Source organism: Pseudonaja textilis, chromosome 8, assembly GCF_049901715.1.
Source record: "Pseudonaja textilis isolate UNSWEBS1 chromosome 8, rPseTex1.2, whole genome shotgun sequence".
NCBI lineage: Eukaryota > Metazoa > Chordata > Lepidosauria > Squamata > Elapidae > Pseudonaja > Pseudonaja textilis.
This window is the reverse complement of record NC_141997.1, coordinates 35,983,893-36,004,464: the sequence shown is the minus strand read 5'-3', so window position 1 is coordinate 36,004,464 and position 20,572 is coordinate 35,983,893. Positions and strand designations below refer to the sequence as shown.

The 20,572-nt window shown below is 38.8% G+C and overlaps 1 protein-coding gene across 2 annotated transcripts; it reads left to right on the top strand.

Moving 5' to 3' along the window:
- Nucleotides 1–3,508: 3,508 nt before the first annotated feature.
- On the top strand, nt 3,509–18,975 carry DHPS (deoxyhypusine synthase). 2 transcript variants are annotated; one of them, XM_026708392.2, is made up of 10 exons: nt 3,509–3,715; nt 8,434–8,664; nt 11,995–12,159; nt 12,941–13,062; nt 13,287–13,383; nt 14,109–14,195; nt 15,435–15,540; nt 16,683–16,786; nt 17,889–18,014; nt 18,181–18,975. In XM_026708392.2, the coding sequence occupies exons 2-10, from the start codon at nt 8,461–8,463 to the stop codon at nt 18,274–18,276; spliced, it is 1,107 nt and encodes a 368-aa protein (XP_026564177.1). In that variant the 5' UTR covers nt 3,509–3,715; nt 8,434–8,460; the 3' UTR covers nt 18,277–18,975. The 2 variants fall into 2 exon arrangements, with proteins under 2 accessions (XP_026564177.1, XP_087794122.1); XM_087937996.1 differs by having other exon boundaries at nt 3,514–3,715; nt 17,931–18,014.
- The last annotated feature ends 1,597 nt before the right edge of the window (nt 18,976–20,572 follow it).

The following is a 20,572-nucleotide window of genomic DNA, read 5'->3' as shown; positions in this document are numbered from 1 at the left end:
TGCAAACAGCTGATCATTAACACAACAGGTCCACTATCCTATCAGAGTTGAAGAAGCTTCTTGGATGAGAAGCAAAATGTCTTCAAAGAAAAAACAAGGAAGTCTAGTTGCCTCTTGAAATAAAAGCACCTTTGGGACAATTCTGCAACTTCTAGGCCCTCTTGAGACAACTATTAAAATAGGCTACTCAGTCACTATGACCTGGATGACTGAAAATCTCTACAGACTTTTGGCTATACAATTTGAGATGAACATACTTTCGATGGTGTAGGAGTAGGAATGGATTTCCAGAGAAAAATTGCAGACTACAGGAACCAGGAGCACTGAGGGCACAGATAAATCTCCAAGTGCTTCAATGACCCTCTAAAACAATGCCAATAACCAACAGTCTGCAAGGAGTATAAATCCTTGCATTCCCCACTACCTGTCAGAGCTGAAGAAGCTTCTTGAATAAGAAGTGAAATGTCTTCAAAGAAAAAACAAGAAAGTCCAGTTGCCTCTTGAAAAAAAAGCACCTTTGGGACAATTCTGCAACTTCTAGGCCCTCTTGAGACAAGTATTGAAATAGGCTACTCAGTCATTGTCTGCTGCAATGTTTACAATGCACAATGCAATGTTTGATATTGTGTCCAATTATTCCCCTTTTCCATTATATTTCTTAACTGTCATATTTTCATTATGCCCTCCCTCAAAATACTAAAGGAACATTTGATGTTATATATGTTGATGGCCACAAACTATGCACAAAAATGGAAGGATACTTGGATTCCCACAATGGGAGAATGGCTGCAAAAGTTGATGGAGTTAGATGGATAAATTGATTTCTTTGATTGAAGAAAACAAACGAATATTAATTTTGTTTCTACTTGGAAACCGCTTTTGGACTTTGTACTTGAGTGGGAAAAAAATGAAATTATGATTTTGGGTTTTACCGATTAATAGATTTGTTGTTATAGAAATTGCTAGTTTATATTACTACGCAAAAGTAAAAAGTCTAGGTTTGACACTGTTATCTTATTCTACTGCATCAAAAGAAGTCTGAAGTCAGTACCTTTTCTTTCTTTTTTTCCCTTTGCCCTACACTTTTCCCTCCCTTCTCTACTCCCTCCCTTACTTTCCCACTATTTTCTTTTATATTTTTGTATTTTATATTATAAACTAATTAAAAAAAAAATACTAAAGAAATATGCAGAGTTTTTTTTTTCCTCCTTGCAACAGTACTGAGTACTATATGATGCTGAAAGATGCTAACTTGCTGGATGAAACATTGAATTTTAACATAGGAGCACAGTAGCAAGTGTAATTTTGCATATTCTGTTCAAACATCCTCAGAGGGGGTGGTCAAAATCGCTCCTCTCTGAATCAGAGGGAGCTGAGACTAGAGATTTAATTGGTTACTCAACACAAACACGCACACACACATTTCCCTTCACGAAAGCATTTCAAGGTGATTTTAAAGTGCTTAGAGGTGCAGATTTAATATTTATAGTTAATTCATTGAATGTTGTCGTCTCAGTTCATGTAGACTACCCAGAATCAGGCAAACTGGCCCAATCTGCAAATGCTCTGAAATAATGAAATAACTGTTAAGATCACACCATTGCTAACGTAGTCAAGATCCCTAGAAATTAAATTACTTATCTCTAATAACTTAAATATTTCTTGCAGTGACTGACTCTGTGTTTGGCAGACTCAAAAGAATATTCCACCTATCTCCAAGTGCATCAACTTCTGTAGCCTTTGTTCTCCCGATGACCTCTGTCTCTTTCTGTAACAGGACAGTTTCCCTTGACTTAAGACTTTTCATTTAACGATGGTTCAAAGTTACCTCAGATAATCGTTGCATTATTCCTGAAGTCACGTGACTGCAATTTGGGTACTCTGCAACTGGCTCACATTTATGACCAAATGCAGCATCCTGTAATCGCATGGTTGTGATTTGTAACTTTGTTGTTGTTGTTGATTTCCAGCAAAACACACCCACAGAAAAGCTGGATTTGCTTAACAACTGCATAAGTCACTTCACAACCATTTGATTCATTGAACTGCTGTAAACATGTCATCAAATTGGGTCTGGTTCGACTTATGACCACCAGAACTTATGGCAGAAAGTCTGGCTCCAATTGTGATTATAAATCAAAAGCTATCTGTAAGGCACCTGTTTCCTCATTCTCAGACCATATATTCTGAGTGGATTCTCTCTTGAATAGTATTATCTATACCCTCCTCTTTTTCCCTGATCAGCAATAGTGAGGCAAGAGCCGGAAAGATCCTTTAGAAAAGAAACAGGAATGGAGAGAGGCAACATGCAGTAAAGTAGTCTGTAGAGACTCTCGGTCATCCAGGTTATGGTTGACCCAAAGGTGCTTCTTTTTCTTCAGGAGGCAACTGGACTTTCTTGTTTTTTCTTTTGAAGATGTTTCACTTCTCATCCAGGAAGCTTCTTCAGCCCTGACCGAATAGTGAGGAATGGAAGAATTTATATTCCTTGCAGACAACTGGTCATGTGCATCCTTTTAGAGGGTTATTGAAACACTGGGAGGTATATCTGTATCATCCCAGGGTCACTTGAGGAGTCCTCCTGGTTCCTATAGTCTACATTTTTCCCCCTTTCCTCTGGAAATCCATTCCTACTCCTACACCATACAAAGGGTGTTCATCCCAAATTGTATAGATAAAACAGATAACAGATAATCAGAGTTGGAAGGAACCTTGTAGGTCATCTAGTCCAACCCCCTGCCCAAGTGGGAGATGCTACACCATTTCTGACAAATGGCAGTCCAATCTCTTCTTGAAAGTCTCAAGTGATGGTGCTCCCAGCTGTTCCATTGGTTGATTGTTCTCACTGTCAGAAAGTTTATCCTTATTTCCAGGTTAAATCTCTCCTTGTTCAGTTTCCATCCATTGTTCCTTGTCTGGCCTACAGGTGCTGTAGAGATTCTCAGGCATTCAGGTCATGATTGTCCCAAAACAAAACTAGAAAGTCCAGTTGCCTCTTGAAAAAAAGCACCATGACCTATGGATGACTGAGAATCTCCAGAGACCAGGGGGGTCTTCAAACTTGACAGCTTTAAGACATGTGGACTTCAACTCCCAGAATTCCTCCTCCAGTCATTTTAGCTCAGGAATTCTGGGAGTTGAAGTCCACAAGTCTTAAACTTGCCAAGTTTGAAGACCCTTGCCATAGACACGTGAAGCTTAAAGTTGCCCAGTTTGAGAAACACTGCGACCTGGACCCAGGCCCTGTTCCCAGGCTGGTTGGGAGCGATGGGACTTATAGTCGGGTGGCAAGAGAGCTTTCACGGCGCTCCCCGACGACCCTTTTGTAAAACACAAACAACAAACAAAAACAAAAAACAACAACATGCGCGTTCCCGGTCTAGGACTACCCTTGGCACAGGAAAACGTGCCAACCTTCTTCCGGCTTCCGCCCGTCCTTGAAGCCGACTTCCTGCTCCCGCTCTTCGAGAAGGGAGAAAGGGAACACCTCCTGGCGGAAGTTCTCCCCCCCTTTCCCCTGCCGAGCGGAACGAGTGGAACCGGCTAAACTAAAGCGCTCTTTTGCCCGGCTGTGCTTGCCGGCCGCTCGGTGCGGCTTAGCCCGAGGAGATCCGAACAGGTTGCCCGGCTCTGCTCTGCCCGGCCGACGTCCAGGGAGAAGGGAAAGGAGGCGTGGGGTGGCAGAGCTCGTAGGACTCTCGAAAAAAATCTCCAGGTAAGAGGCAGGAAAGTGGGAGAGAGATATTAAAAGAATCGGAGGTTTTCGTTTTGGAAGGGTGGGGGGAGATGCTAAGGATTTCTCACCCCTGCATTTGCATTGCATTGATTGCCCACCCACCCACCCGCAGCCCAAAAAAACAAAAGCATTGCATTGCGTTGCTTTTATTGAGGATCCTGCTCTGATGTTCAGTGGGGATCGTTTGATGCCCGCAAGAAGCCCCAGTGTCGAAGCTCTTCTGTGGAGGCAGAACAAAAGCTGGGCGGGTGGGACCATGGGGGCGACACGAGCACTCTTCTGTATCCGTGCCACCTCACAGGGCATACACAGAAGTGTGTTTGCAGGTAAAAGGACAAAAGAAATATTGCACTGATGTCCTGCGAGCCTCCCCCTCCTTGCATGGCATCTTGGCAACATACATAGGCACTTGCATGCTCATCCTTCTCAGATGCCTTTGAAACCTGGAGTGGCCCGGAATCTAAGGAACATCTACTTTTCCCAGATTTAGCAAGTTAAAAAAGTGACCACAAACCTGAAATGCCTGAAGAGGAATATTTGCAAAGTTGTGTCTCCTAGGAGAAAGTGGAATGGTAAAGCAAAAAGATAAGGAATCTCAGGTGTTCAACTCCAACAGTCCTCAGAATTCCTCACAGGGCTGCTATGATTGATTTGTTGATGTTCTTTTGTATTGCAATGCACTTCTGAAAGTAGCATTTAAAAAAAAATCACTTGAGATAAAACCAATCTATAATCCAAGAGTTCTTTTATTTTGTCCCCCTTTTGAACAGATAACAGATCATCAGAGTTGGAAGGCACCTTGTAGGTCATCTAGTCCATCCCCCCACCCAAGTAGCTGACCCTCCACCATTTCTGACAAATGGCAGTCCAATCTCTTCTTGAAAGTCTCAACTGATGGCGCTCCCACAACTTTCGAGGGCAAGCTGTTCCATTGGTTGATTGTTCTCACTGTCAGAAAGTTTCTCCTTATTTCCAGATTAAATCTCTCCTTGTTCAGTTTCCATCCATTATCCCTTGTCTAAAGCATCTTCGGGTGCATTAGAAAATAGCTTGACCCCTTCCTCTCTGTGGCAGCCCCTCAAATATTGGAAGACTGCTATCATGTCTCTCCTGGTCCTTCTCTTCACTAGGCTAGCCAAGCCCAGTTCCTGTAACCATTGTTCATATATTTTAGTCTCCGGTCCTTTAATCATTCTGGTTGCTCTTCTCTGTACTTTTTATAGAGTTTCAACATCTTTTTTATAGTGTGGTGAACAAAACTGGGTGCAGTACTCTAGGTGTGGCCCTACTAAGACTTTATAGAATGATATTAGTACTTCCCTTGATCTTGATTGTATCCCTCTTTTAATACAATTTAGGATTGCATTAGCTTTTTTGGCGGCGGCTGCACACTGCTGGCTCATATTTAGCTGGTTGTCCACTAAGATTCCAAGATCCCTCTCACAGTTACTGCTGCAGAGCCTGGTTTCACCCAGTCTATATGTGTACTTTTGGTTTTTATTGTCTAAGTGTAGGACTTTACTTTTCTCTATATTGAATTTCATTTTATTGGATATGGCCCAGTGTTCTAATCTGTCAAGATCCATCTGGATCTTGAGCCTATCTTCTTGGGTGTTAGCTATTCCTGCCAGCTTAGCATGATCTGCAAATTTGGTAAATTCCCCTTCTATTCCCTCATCTAAGTTGTTAATGAAGATATGGAAGAGTACTGGGCCTAAGACAGAACCTTGTGGCACTCCACTGCTTACTTCCCTCCATGTAGACTTAGACCCATTAAGGACTACTCGTTGAGTACAGTTTGCCAGCCATTTGCAAGTCCAACTAGTGGTAGTGCTATCTATTCCACTTTTTTCTAGATTACTAAGAAGTAGATTGTGGTCTACTTTATGGAATGCCTTGCTGAAATCTAAATATATTATGTCCACAATATTTTGCTGGTCTACTAATTTAGTCACTATGTTGAAGAATGAAATAAGATTGGTTTGGCATGATCTGTTTTTAACAAATCCGTGCTGATTGCTAGTTATTACTTTACATGTTTCTAGATGTTGACAGATCTGTTTTTTTATTATCTTTTCCAGTATCTTCCTGGGTATTGGTGTTAGACTGATTGGTCTATAGTTTCCTGGGTCTGTTTTTTTTTCCTTTTTTGAAGATGGGAACCACATCAACTCTTTTCCAGTCCTCTGGTAGTTCCCCGGTGCTCCAGGATTTTTGAAAAATGCAGTGGTTCTGAGATGACCTCTGCCAGCTCCTTTAAAACTCTGGGATATAATCCATCAGGCCCCGGCGATTTGTTTTCATCAAGATCAGACAGGTGTTCTCTTACTATTTTTTTTGCTTATTTTAACTTTTATTTCTGGTCTGTCTTTTACAGTTATGTTTTTGATGGGTTGAGCTATAGTTTCTTTTTGCGTGAAGACGGATCCAAAGAATGAGTTAAGCAATTCTGCTTTCTCTCTGTTGCCTGTTACTTCCTTGCCATCTTCTCTCTTTAGTGGACCAACTGTTTCCTTGATTTTCTTGTTATTTATATGTTGGAAGAAACTTTTTTTGACTTTGACTTTTATTGCAAGTCTTTGTTCGTTCTGAGCCTTTGCTATCCTGACTTTGTCTTTGCAGATTCTGGCTGTCTGCTGATATTCTGCCTTAATTGTATGTCCTTCTTTCCATTTTTTGTACTTGTCCTTTTTTTCTTTCAATTTGCCAGAGAGATCTTTGTGCAGCCATGCTGGTTTCTTCTTGGATTTCTTGTTTTTCTTTCTCAGTGGTATTGTGCTGGTCTGGGCTCCTATGATCATACTTTTTAGAGTTTCCCAAGATTCTTGAGTTGTTTTCCCCTTTAGGATTTTCATCCATGGAATCTTTTCCAAGTTCTCTCTGAGTTTATTAAAATCAGCTCTTTTAAAATCCAAGACTCTGGTGTCATTATGTTCTGTTGCTTGTATTTGTGTTATGTTGAATTCTAGTATGACATGGTCATTCTCACCCAAGATTCCTGCAGTTTCAACTCCCTCTATCTCTTCTTCTCTGTTTCTAAGAATTGTCCAGTATGGCTGTCCCCCTAGTTCCATCCTCTACCTTTTTGGACAACAAAGTTGTCAGCTAGGTTGGTTAGGAACTTATTTGATTTCTCACTTGGTGCAGAATTAGTTTTCCAATTGATATCAGGATAATTGAAGTCCCCCATTACTATTGTTGTGTGTTTCCTGCATATGTTTGTTAGTTGGTTGGCAAAAAGGACATCTATTTTTTTCTGCTTGGGTGGCCTATAATATACACCTATAGCCATGTTATTCTTTTTTTTTCTTTTATATTGACCCATATGCATTCTAGGAGGCTTTCATCTTTGGTTTCATGCATGTCTGTAGCAATATAGTGGCCCTTTACATACAATGCAACTCCACCTCTTCTTTTATAGGGTCTGGGTTTTTTTGAACAGTTTGTATCCTTCTACCAGTATGTTCCAGTCATGGGTTTCATCCCACCAAGTTTCTGTTATTCTAACTATATCATATCTGCCTTCATGTATTCGTAATTCTAGTTCACCCTGTTTGTTCCCTAGACTTTGTGTATTTGTATATAGGCATTTTAGACCTTTATGTCTGATGCTGTGTTTACTCTCTACATAACCTGTGTTGTGCCTGACTGCCCCTACTTTCTTGCCACCTGTTTGATTAATGCACATGGTATGGCACTCACTATTAAATGCTTGGTTTTGCTTGAGAGCAAGGTTGATAATCTTACTTGCACAAACATCTATGTTACATGCAGTGGTATTCTTATTAATTTTAGATTGCTGGGACAAAAATGTTCTGTATCCATTAATTCTCTGTCCCCGCTATTCAGTTTAAATGTTTATCCAGAAAATCTGTGAATTTAATGCCAAGTAACTCAGTCCCTTTCTTTGATGGATGCAAACCATCTCTTTTGTACATTTTTTTCTTTGGACCAGCTGCAGACATCATGACTAATAAAACCAAAGCCCTCCCTTTTACACCACTCCTTTAGCCACACATTAAACTCTGCTACACGCTGGCCTTTCCCTTTTTGTTCCTTGTATACTGGTAGAACCTCTGAAAAGATAAGCCTACAGCCCATACTACTAAGTTCATACCCCAAGCTCTACCAAGTTGTATAATAGCATCAACATCACAGTTTTTATATAATTGATAGTGTAATCTTTCTCAGGAATGTCTTTCTGTCTCTGGTTGAACCTAAATTTTGCTTTATTTCAGTTTATTTACCATTTCAGTTTATTTCAAATACATTTGAAATAATGTATTACATTATGCATTACATAATAAATGTATTATTTCAAATACATTTACCATTTCAGTTTATTTCAAATACATTTGTACCTAACAGACTCCTTGTGTTTATTGAGGCAAAATAATTGATATGGGGAAATGGGGATTATTCAACATGCATGTCATTATCCAGAATTGCTTGGAGATAAATAGTTCATTGGGATGAACTGCTAATGTAAGTTCATCACTATTTGTATGGAATTGGCCATCCAGAAAATAGGGAAATGAATGGGAAAAATTATTCAAACTTATTTTTTTCCTTACACAGAAAACTTGATTTGTAGGACCCTAGAAATCTAAGAAGTGTAGATCCATGATTCTGTAATGATAGTTACAGGACAGAAAATCTTCTAAACTCAAATCTTATTTGTGACTTTATTTTCCCAGACTATAATTTGCCTCACCTTTCACCTGATGGAGAATGTGACTAGTGCCCTACCAGCTGGAGCAGTGGCAGCCGTACTAAAGCCCAGCGGAGAACTTCCCAATGGAAGCTCAACTGTACAAGGCTATGATTTTGACCAGGGATTAGACTATCATGCCTTGCTCCAGTCGTATCTCAACACTGGTTTCCAGGCTACCAGTTTTGGACAAGCTGTGAATGAAATCAATCGAATGGTAAGTGGCCAGAACAATTTCTGATGGGATAAAGGGACAATAGACTAGATAGAAAGGTAGATACTGATTTCCATCCTTGAATGTGCTTAATGACTATATATCACCTAACTACATCTCCACTTTCATGAATATACATTCTTGCCTATCCTGTGTATCTTTTATTTGCTCGCATTCTCACAATATTCTATTCGTATGTTACGATTCAATTGGATCACAGGGATTAGGTACATTGAGCTTTGGGTACAAAATGGTTATAAAAGGCCAATTTTGTTTATTTGCCCAATGACTAGACTGCCCAATTCTGAAAAAAGTGATGAACTTTAATCTCATTGTTACGGCATAGAATTCAACTAGTTAATAACATCCATAGTGGTCTGGATTTAGATGGGCAACCTGTGGTATGATGAGGCTGAGGGAATGAAGTAGATTTTGAATGGAATCATCTTGAAGTGGTGGGTGCCCCAAAAATCTTTTTTATTTTGGTAACTTTTGCTTTTTGCCTACCAAGCCATGAACAAGATAATTGTTTTCACAAGCTTGATAACACATTGCAAGTCTGTATACAGATCTTTTATATTTTAAATAACAGTCTCCATTGCAAAAACATCTCTTGCAAAACATCAATAACACCTGATTGTGGTTGTTTTATCTTTGCTAGTTGATTTAATTTCAAAACAACTCTCTCTCCTTCTCATCTTTTTCTTCTATGTTCAGATCCTGCTTTAACTACTACAGGCTTAAAATCCACAAACATTTTCTTACGTTCTAAACATAAATTAAAACTAAATTAATTTTTTTTAATAAAGTGTTATTTGGGTTTTCACACATACAAAATACAAGTAAAACATCTTTTTTGAAAATATGGTCCCAGGTTGAACTTCTTTATACAGACACAAAACTCAATTTCATGCTCCTTTTTGTATTTTATTCCATATCTTATACTATTTTATATTTTCTATATAGTTTTTCCCCTCTTTTAATTTTCTCAATTTTATTTTGATTATCTCATCTCAATTCAAATCATTATGTTTATACTTTTGTCTGTTCTGTTTCAATTTTATATTATCTTTTCTCATTAAACAAATTTTCTCCTGTAGTTACTAATTGGAGTATGACACCTTTATATTTTTTAATTACATCCACTCAACTCTTATTTAAACTTCAATATATACCTTAAGTTTATGACCTTCAATATAATACATAATACGTAAGTTCCAATCGAATTCTGCTTGGTACATTCTTATAATACACACTATATTCTTTAAAAAAAAACGATTGTAAATATATGTAATTATAAACCCTCATTCCATTCTAGTTCAGTTCTATCATTAATAATCATTAAAATCTTAACATCTTTAACACTTCTTTTCAATTAAATATCATACCTCCTTAAAAATACATAATCTTCATAATTAATGTTTCCCTTATTTCTCTTCACGTATGTTTTATAGATCATTAAATATTCATTTTGTTACATTTATTTATTGACAAGCATTCCACTGAATTATGATAGCTATTTTATCAGACATTTTAATCATACATTGTTTCATATTTCCTAAAATTATTTCTGCTTCTAATATAACCATACTATCTTGTGTACCTTTGCAGAATCCCCTTTTCCATTAAGTTTTCACCCATTATCTCTAAATAGGCCCTGTTTCACTATATTTTGCTTCTGTCCTTTATAACTTCTTTTCCTTTCTTTCTTCCCTCTCATCTTCCCCCTCCCCTTTTTACCCCCTTGTCTATCTAGTTCTAATTCTCTCTTCTGCATTTCCCTCTTCTGTTGCTTTCTGATTTTATACTTATTTTTCACTCTATTTTTTTTGCAGTTGTTTTTCCCAATCTTAAACTTTCCATTCTCTTTCCCCCCTTTCCTTTTTTCCCCCATCTAAGATTACTTGTTCATTAAAGATGGCTTCTTCTTTATCGCAATCTTCTTGTTCTGCAGGCATTTCTTGTTGTTTCTCATAATTCCAAATCTCCATTTCTAAAAATTGAAATACGAAGCCAAAAGAACCTCTCCGTTCTTGTGCATCTTCTTTGTACTTTTTAAGTTCCATTTTCAGTTCTTCTAAAAGTGGAGCCATTTTAAACAGTTTTAAAGAACCATCCAATTGATTTTAGTCATTCAAAACAATAACCAAGAATCCAGAAATCATCAAGTAATCCAGTTAGTCCCAAGTTATATCTTCTTATTTCTTTTTCAACTTTTTCTTCCTGGGGTTTTTGTTGCGATATTTCAATTAGAATTTATCTTTTGGAAGTTCTGTTGAGATTTTGCTATAAGTTCTTTTTTAATTCCAGGCAGTCTCCTCCCTTCCAGATCCTACCCTTTTATTCTTTTTCTCTCCTTTCCTGTTTTCAAAAGCTTTTAATTATCCAGAAATCTTTATTATCCCTTTGATTTTTTTATTTTCAGCATTAAATGCCTATTGATGTCAAAGTAGATTTTTTTCCAATTTCTTGCTTAAGTCTCTTAGTTGTCAGTATAAGAAAAGGAGAAAACCAAATCTTTTCCCTTTTCTCTCTCCTTCGCAGCTTAAAAATCTTCTTAGGGAACAATGTTATTGTTTTTTAACAGCTTCAATTCCAGGGTACCTTATTTGTTGCTTTTGCTGTTTGACCCGGTCAACCAAAACTTTCTCTTCTTATCTTCCTCCTGCACATTCTTTTCCGGTCGAGTTCTTTGTGGTGGCCATTTCTGACCACCGCTGCAGCTGCCTTCGGGAAAGGGAGTAATGGCCAGCTGGGGAGGAGAGATGCGGCTCTCCTCAACCCTTCAGGCAGTCTCCCCCCTCTTCACCACCTCTACGGGGTGGCTTAGCCCCAAAACCAGCAGGCTCGGGGCGCTCCAGCGGCGAGCACAGATCAAAGCAGAAACGAGGTTTCGGTCTGTCGCTGAAGAAGCTCAAACCAGAAGTCCCCAAAACTAAATTAATTTTAACTCATAAACTATGCCAGCCACCTTATCTTTGACATGTGCTTATTTTAACATTAACAACAGGATTCATTTAGACTTTGATTTTTGGTAGAATTTGTTAGAAATCAGGAAGGCCCACAAACTACACTTACATATTTTTTTTTAATTCATCAAGCCACTTTCCATCTCAGATTATCTAAACTGGAAGTAAACTAACATTTTAAAATCAAATGTACCTATTCCTTATGACTGTGTCCCATTTTTTCTGCAATTATAAGTAGCTTAAAGGATTTGTTTTTGTAAACAAGATTTGTTTGTCTTGTTTGGCCTTCTTCCCTGCTATGAGCTCTGAAATACAGTGTTTCACCTGGGTTGAATTTGATTCAAATGATTGAATTCTGTTGCAGATAGAAGCAAAGTTGACACCATTAGGGGAGGATGAAGGGAATCATGCTGATTTGAATCCCTGTTCTCGCTGCCTGACCAGCTGTACAATTTTCTTGGGCTTCACATCCAACCTCATCAGCTCAGGTGTTCGTGAGTCCATCCGCTATCTGGTGCAACATAACATGGTATGGCTTGATTGAGAAATATATTTCCACCTTTGATTTCTAAGTAAAAAAAAAATTTTTGTATGTTTATGTGGTTGGAAAAGGAAATGGGTGTTTCAGAAAGAAGAATTATGGGGGATTTGTTATACCACATGGTTCTCTGGCATTTAGATGGATATACATGGCTGGAAAGAAAGAAGTCATGGGAAATACTTCTTCAATCACTCTGAAAAGAGATGATCAGCCATTGAAGTTGTGTGATTGATGGCAAAACTGAACCAAAGTAATCCTTCACAGAGGAGGAGAGTAGAGTAGAGGTAGAGTAGAGTAGAGTAGAGTGAGTAGAGTAGAATGAAGCAGAAATGGAACAGAAACAGAATATATTTAGAACAGAATAGAATAGAATTAGAACAGAATAGATAGAATTAGATCAGAATAGAATTAGAACAGAATAGAATTGACTTCTTTATTGGTCAAATGTGATTGGACACACAAGGAATTTGTCTCCAGTGCATAAGCTCTCAGTGTACGTACAAATGTACAGTGTACATACAAACATAAGCTCTCAGTGGACATACCTAAGCTCTCAGTGTGTATAGAAACAACAGTGATAAATCATGATACCAGTAGGAGAAGATAATTAGAAAGATTAAAAGAATAAAAGCAATACAACCTTACTATGTAGTAAATATCCTTCGCTAAAAATCTACATGAGTATAAAATTGTTATTTTCTAGCGTGTTAATTGCAAACAAGCTTTGATCTTTTGTATCCTTTGTTGAATGTTACTTTTGATTTTGTAGGTTGATGTTTTGGTGACCACAGCAGGTGGTGTGGAGGAAGATCTGATCAAATGCTTGGCACCCACTTACATTGGAGACTTTAGCTTGCAAGGGAAAGAACTACGGAAGAATGGAATTAACAGGTGGTTCCTTTAGTCATGTTGAAGGATAATCCGACCTCATCAGAAATCAGCATCTTTTATTATTTCTGTGACTGGTATTGTGCCCAGATATTACTTTCCATTTCCTCCTATATAATAACTGATGTTATCTTACGTATAGTTTTGAGAAGGTGATTTAATTTGTGGTGCCTAGAAAGACAATGCAAAGTAGAGATCAATAGCTATTTCCTTTTCCCTTCCTCTAGGATTGGGAATCTCTTAGTGCCCAATGACAATTACTGCAAGTTTGAGGATTGGCTAATGCCAATCCTAGACCAGATGGTGATTGAACAAGACACAGAGGTGAGAGCTGAACTGTTAAGGGTGAAAAAAGTCTAGGTTTGGGTTGTTTTTCTGTATGATGATTGCAAAATGTGTATGCTAATTTTGAATCTTTGGATTATTCCTTCATGTCCCAGGGAGAAGAAAATGTATTGTAAGGCAGGGGTGTCAAACTCGATTTCATGGAGAGACGCATCAGGGTTGTGTTTGATCTTGGGGTGGGGGGTGGGGATCAGGGGCGTGGCCAGGGTGGGAGTGGCCAGCTTGATGTCACTCATTGAGGCTCCGTTTTTGACTGCAACAGCCTTCTGCAGCCCTCTGCAAGTCAAAACCAAGCACAGAGCCTCCCTGGGCCTCCGTTTTCGTTGGCAAAGGGCTGCAGGAGGCTGTCGCGGCCAAAAAAGGAATCTTGCATAGCCTCCCTGAGCTGGTGGAGGCACCGTGGGTCGATCCTTTGCTGTTTCCAGGGTGGCCCCATGAGCCAGATCTAACCATCTGGCAGGCTGGATCTGGCCCCTGAATCTTGAGTTTGACACCCCTGTTCTAAGGGGTGAAGGGCAATGTAACATTAAAACCAAGTCCTAATAATAGTAAATCCTAACTCTTGAATCCAAAGTTATTTTTTGTTTATTAGATTCAGTTATTTTCATGTCTGAAACATCTCAAATAAAGACATCCTTGTGCTTAACTTTTTCCGATACCCATCTGTGTTGTCTAACCATCCTTCGATCCTCCCTGCCCTTCAGGGTATGAAATGGACTCCATCCAAGCTCATTGCTCGGCTTGGCAAGGAAATCAACAATCCAGAATCAGTCTGTTATTGGGCTCAAAAGGTAGGCCGAGAAAGGAATTCCTATTCAATTCGTTGTTTCACTTCTTTGTGTTTAGCTGCTCTTCTTTGTTTCACCTAAACGGGAGTGTCTTCCTTTTTCTAATCTCTGATAATCTCAAGACCTGTTTTATACAAGTAATATTCGACTTACCACCATTCTTTTAGTGACAATTTGAAATTACAACAGCACTGGTCAAATGAATGATGCCTGTTTTTCACATAACCATTGCAGCATCTCCAGGGTTCTATGATCAAAACTTGGACACTTAGCAACTGGCATGTATTTTATGATGTTTGCAGTGTCCTGGGCATCATGTGATCAAATTTTGTGATTTTTGGACAAGCAAAGTCAAGCGGGAAATCAGATTCACTTAACAACCGTGTTACTAACTTATCAAGTTCAGTGATAACTGAACTTATCAAGTTCAGCACTCAACAAGTGTGCCAAGAAAGGTTGTAAAATGGGATAGAATTCACTTAACATCTGTCTTGCTTTGCAACAGAAATTTTGGGCTCAGTTGTCATAGGTCAGTGGTGGCTAACCTTTTGGGGCTCCTGTGCCAAAAATTGTGCGCACTTGCACGCTTGCGCTAGTGTGCCAGCACCCAGAAGGCAATGTGCACGCCCCCTCATGTCTCTTATGCGTATGCAATCCCACATTCACACCCCACTTCCCCCTCACCTGCACTACACCTCACAGCTGATTTTCGGCCTCCCAAAGACTTGAGGAAGACTTCTGCAGGCTTCTACAAGCTTTGTAGGGTGAAATCTAGCCCAGTTTCGTCACTTCCTGTTTTTCTGAAAATACCAGACAAAACGGGGCTAGATTTCGGCCTACAAAGCTTTTAGAAGCCTGTAGAAGCTTTCCTCAAGCCTTTAGGAGGCCGAAAAAGGACTCAAACCAGCTGAAAATCAGTTGTGAGGCGCATACATGAGCAGTGAGGTAAGTATGTCTGCAGCTCACGTGCTGGCACAAATAGTTCTGTGTGCCACAGGTTCGCCATCACGGTCATAGGTCAAGGACTACCTGTATTTATATGATCTTGCACATGACCCTTGATATTGCAAATATAGTTGTCCCACACATTTCCCAGTAACTAGCTTGTTCTTTCCTCCAGTATTAGATTTTCCTTTAAAACTGGCCTCCAAGCAAAGATAAATACATTTTTAATCCATAAAACAAATGCAGGAAGTGCATCTCTAGCTTCTGTGAGCCATGCTACTTATATTTTCTCAACAGAATAATATCCCTGTATTGAGCCCAGCAATAACAGATGGATCCCTCGGAGACATGATTTTCTTCCATTCTTATAAGAAGCCAGGTCTTGTGCTGGACATCGTAGAAGGTGAATGAAGATAATTTGCAACATAAGTGGGCCCCTTAATCATCAGTAATAATCTGCTTGCAACTTCTGCCTTAGCTCAGAAGGGCAGCTCAATGGTGCTGATGCTATATTCCTTTTTTTAGATATAAAAATTTATTGAACTCCGATTAACAAATATCAAGTAACTAAATTAACATTAATCCAAGATGCATAGAAGAGAACTTTTGAAAATAAAAAAGTACTAAAAATCAAGTAAAGAGACAGCACCGTACATGTAGAAATTTACCAAATATACAGGATGTACAATGTTGATATTACACTCTTAATAGAGTGTAATAAAATATCAGAGGCAGAAAGCATATTTTTATCAAATCTTGGATGGATTTTATCATTTGCCTTAACAAAATTTGATAAAAATTTGCTTTCTGCCTCTGATATTTTATTATTTTAAGTTTGTGAGGTTTTTTTCTGCAGCAGTTCAAGAGGCCCTGAAAGAGAACTTTCAACTGTTATATTATCAAGAGTTTTCCAGTGCTGGGACATTACAGCTTAGGTGGTAAAATTAAACAGCTAAAAACTTCCTCATTTTCAAACTTGAGATTAGCTCTGGTAAATACAGTAGATGCAGTATGCCTAACTCTGAGGGAGCATTCAGTTCTTTGTTTAGTAATGATACTTATCTCCCCCAAATATGTATGGAAAGCTGACAGCCCGAATTCAGGATCTGAGTGCTGCATGGCTGGATGAGCTGTCCTAGCTCCTGCCAACCTATCAGTTTGAAAGCATGCAAATGCGAGTAGATAAATAGGTACCACTTTCATGGGAAGGTAACAGTTTTCTGTGCACCTCTGGCAAATAACCATGCTGGCTACATGATCATGGAAGTGTCTTTGGACAATGCTGGCTTCCATGGCCAAGAAATGGAGATAAGCACCATGCCTATACATGTGCGCACGCGCGTGCACACACACACACACACACAAACACCAATCTGATTGGAATGACATGCCAACAATGTAAACTTCCAGTGCGGTTCTTGCATTGAAGTTAAGGTTAGCAAATGCTGTATGTTGAAAGCTCAGCAGCTGTTATTTTATTATTGAGATGTGCAATGTGTGTTTGCAACACCTCCATCATAACCATTATTATCATCTCTTTTACAGACCTGAGACTCATTAACAGCCAGGCCATCTTTGCCCGGAAGACAGGAATGATCATCTTGGGTGGAGGCCTTATTAAGCACCACATTGCCAATGCAAATTTGATGGTGAGGGACAGTGGTGTGTAGTAGCCACAAAGCCAAGGTTGATTTGGAAGGGAGAGACTATGATGTGAGGAAAAAAAAAAACATTTGTTTAAGCAAAATTAATATAGAGACATCTTGGTGCTATCCCTCAATTCCTATAATTTTAACCAAAGGGCTTGCAACAATAAAAACAAAATATAAATATTTAAAGGCAATCTAGTAATCCATTATACCAGAAAAGAGTGCAGAAGGTGAACGTTTTTATGTTGGAGAGTTCTGCAGAGAATTAAAATGGTTGCAAGTATAGCCTTGGAGTTGTTCAACTCACAGGTCATTGCCACAAAACTGGAATTTCCAGTTGAGATCGTGGTAATTCTTCCCAATGAGGAAGACCCCATGCTATGAGTTTCTTTCCTGCGTGTTGAATCAAATCAGGCCTTGGACATTCTTCATACCGTCCTATTTAGTAGGCTTGGAAGGACTTCTACAAGGAGTTTTGATGTTCTTCAAAAGAGTGGACAATGGTATGCTAAATAATGATTGGGTCTATGTTGTTGGACTTAGTTTTGGGGGAGGAAAACACAGAAAAAAATTCTGCCTCTGCCTACCAGCATCCATCGGTATTCATCTGGCTAGCATCCTGTCAGTGTGTGAGAGAGTTGAGGGTTGTTTGGAAACCGAAAGTATTTGCTGTGTGAGCAAGAAGGAGACCGCAAGGAGCCTGGGCATGACTTAGCTCAACTGTTCTGTACTAAAGCTGCTTGGTGGTGTGAAACTGAAACTCCTCTCCTCTGCTTGTGTTTTGCATTTGGAAGAGATTTCTTTTCAGGTGGGGAGGGGGAGTAGAACTCCTTAGCATCAGAGCGTGTTAATAATAATAATATAAGCAATGCTAATGATCTGAATGGTCATTTCGAAAAATCCTTTCTTAGTGAGCACCTAGAAGCCAAGAGGAACATACGTGCCAAATTTAAAGTTTGTAGGCTTTACAGTTCTGGAGATTTTGTGATAATGCATGAGGGGCATTTCGCTTTTCTATGTATAGATTAAGGATATAATCAGTCAGCTGAGACTTAGAGGTCACCAATGGTTTTGGGGTGTGTTTTTTTTTTTGGGTTTCCAGAGAAATGGAGCTGACTTCTCTGTATATGTCAACACCGCACAGGAGTTTGATGGCTCAGATTCAGGAGCTCGGCCTGACGAGGCAGTGTCCTGGGGAAAGATCCGTATGGATGCCAAGCCTGTCAAGGTATGTGGGACAAGAAGGGACTGAGAGATCACGTGCTGGCATGGATGAGGCATGATCCAGGACTACCATCATAATCATCCTGACAGGCAATATATTTTAGAAAAAGCAGATGAACGTTTTGGAGAGGGACCAACTATCTGAGCTCTCATATTTTTCTCTTTATCAGGTCTATGCTGATGCTTCCCTGGTTTTTCCATTGCTGGTTGCAGAAACGTTCGCTCAGAAACCAAATGCTTTTGTTCAAGAAAAGAAAAATGACTGAATTGGGAACTGCTGCGCAAGACTTTTTTTTTTTTAATTCTGTTCAGAACTCCCTGCTTCCAACCTGCATAACCTCAGTCAACACCTATGTCAAAATTGCTACAAAGGTCTCCCTAGATGAATGGAGAAGCGGGGCCTATTGACCATTCAGACTAACTTCTACCATCCCTGCACTGGACAGAACTGGTATCCCAATTGTCTGCATATTAAACCTGAATTGGGAAGCAATCATTCTGTCAACCATTCCTCCTTGCAATGATGGATCTTGTACTGCGAAATATGATGGAAGGTGTAAAGACCCTCAATTGTGTGCTCAATTCTTCCAAAGGATTTTTATGCAATGGTGGAACACCTAGGGGTTCTGGAATTTGATTTGTGTGTTTATGTGTGTGTCTCTTAATGACTGAACCAGACCATACCTCTGCGATCTGGTCTCTCCTGTCTTCTCAGTTAGCCCCCGATATTTATTCAAGGTGTTTTGTGTGGAATTGCCTAACAGCCATAACTTTGTAATAGTTTTAATATTTGTTCTTGTTTTGGGGCGCCTTTTTGCCATCACAATGACTGTGACATTTTGTGACTTTTTGTGCATATGAGTTAAGAACAGCCGTTATTTTTATTATTATTATTTCTAGGGCAAAGTTATAAGTTGATTAAACATTTTATTGAATATATTATTCAATAAAAGCTCTATACCCATGCTTTGCTTCACAACTATGTGATCGGGCTTAGTTTTGGGGGAGGAATATAAAGGGGGAAAATTGTGCCTCTGCCTACCGGCATCCATCGGTATTCATCTGGCTAGCATCCTGTCAGTATGTGAGAGAGTTGAGGGCTGTTTGGAAACTGAAACATGGAAACTGAAACAGTATTTGCTGTGTGAGCAAGAAGGAGATAGCAAGGAGCCTGGGCGTGGCTTAGCTCAACTATTCTGTACTAAAGCTACTCTGAAACAAACTCCTCTGCTTGTGTTTTGCATTTGGAAGAGATTTCTTTTCAGGTGGGGAGGGGGAGTAGAACTCCTTAGCATGAGAGCATGTTAATAATAATAATATAGGAAATACTAATGCTCTGATGGTTTGAAAAATCCTTTCTTAGCATCTAGAAGCCAAGAGCAACATATGTGCCAAATTTCAAGTTTGTAGGCGACATAGTTCTAGAGATTTTGTGATGATGCGTAAGTGGTATTTGACTTTTATATATATAGATATTCTACATTTACTTGTAGAAAAAAAAATACAGTAAACAAAAAGAAATGTATAAAGAAATGACTTCTTCCATCTCAACAAATATAAACATTTTTAGTAATTTATGACCTCTTAAAATGCCACAATATATCTCTTCTTCCAATAATCCCATCTTTTATATATAAACAAATCTATAAAAGTTCATCATTTGAGTTTTAATCAACAAAAGTCCATTAAGAGTTCCTGGAGACAACATGTTATTTATTTTAATTAGGATCAAATAAACCAACTTGATATTACTTCCTTTTACTCTTAACAATCTTAATCCCTTCAAATAAATGTCCTAAAATTTTATTCTTTTCATTCTTTTTTCTTTTGAAGTGGTGCAAAAAGTAAAAACAGTTTCCTATTTCAGACCTAAGTGGAGGAGCCTAAAAGAATAAGGTGAAATAATTATTAGTAAATGCCCAGGGAATATTAGTCATGTAATTAGAAAAGTTATTCAGTTATCAGCTGTGGAGTTCTTGATGCTCTCTGAGCTTGGTTGTTTGCAGATGTTCTATGACTCTAATATCTGGATTAACACCAGACAAGCAGTAAACAATTACCCCAATCAAGTGACAGTCAAATGAGACAAACAGTCAAGCAGTAAACAACAGTGTAATGAAGGAACTACCAAGTAGAAGACAACACACCCACCAACACTGACTGGACAAACTACCATATATAAACCAAGAGCAAACACTATTCCGTTCTTGCACTGATGATGTTACTTAATTGGATAATGGAATATCTGCAAGCATACAACCAGAGAATACCAATAAATCCACAGCTCAATCCTGACCTACATAAATTCTCTTCTATTGGTATCAGGTATCAATTGCATTGGTGTATAATAATAGTCATTTTTATCTTATGAATTCTGGCTTGCTTGAGACCAATAAAGAACGTCACTATTGGATTTCTGCTAGTGGCAAAATAGTCTCAGAACAAAGTGGAAAATGTAAACAAGTAGCTGTTTACATATAATTGTATATGTTTATGCAAACAACTGAGCATAAAAACCAGAAGGGCTGTCTGTCTGTTGTGCAGATAGGGATGTAGAAAATA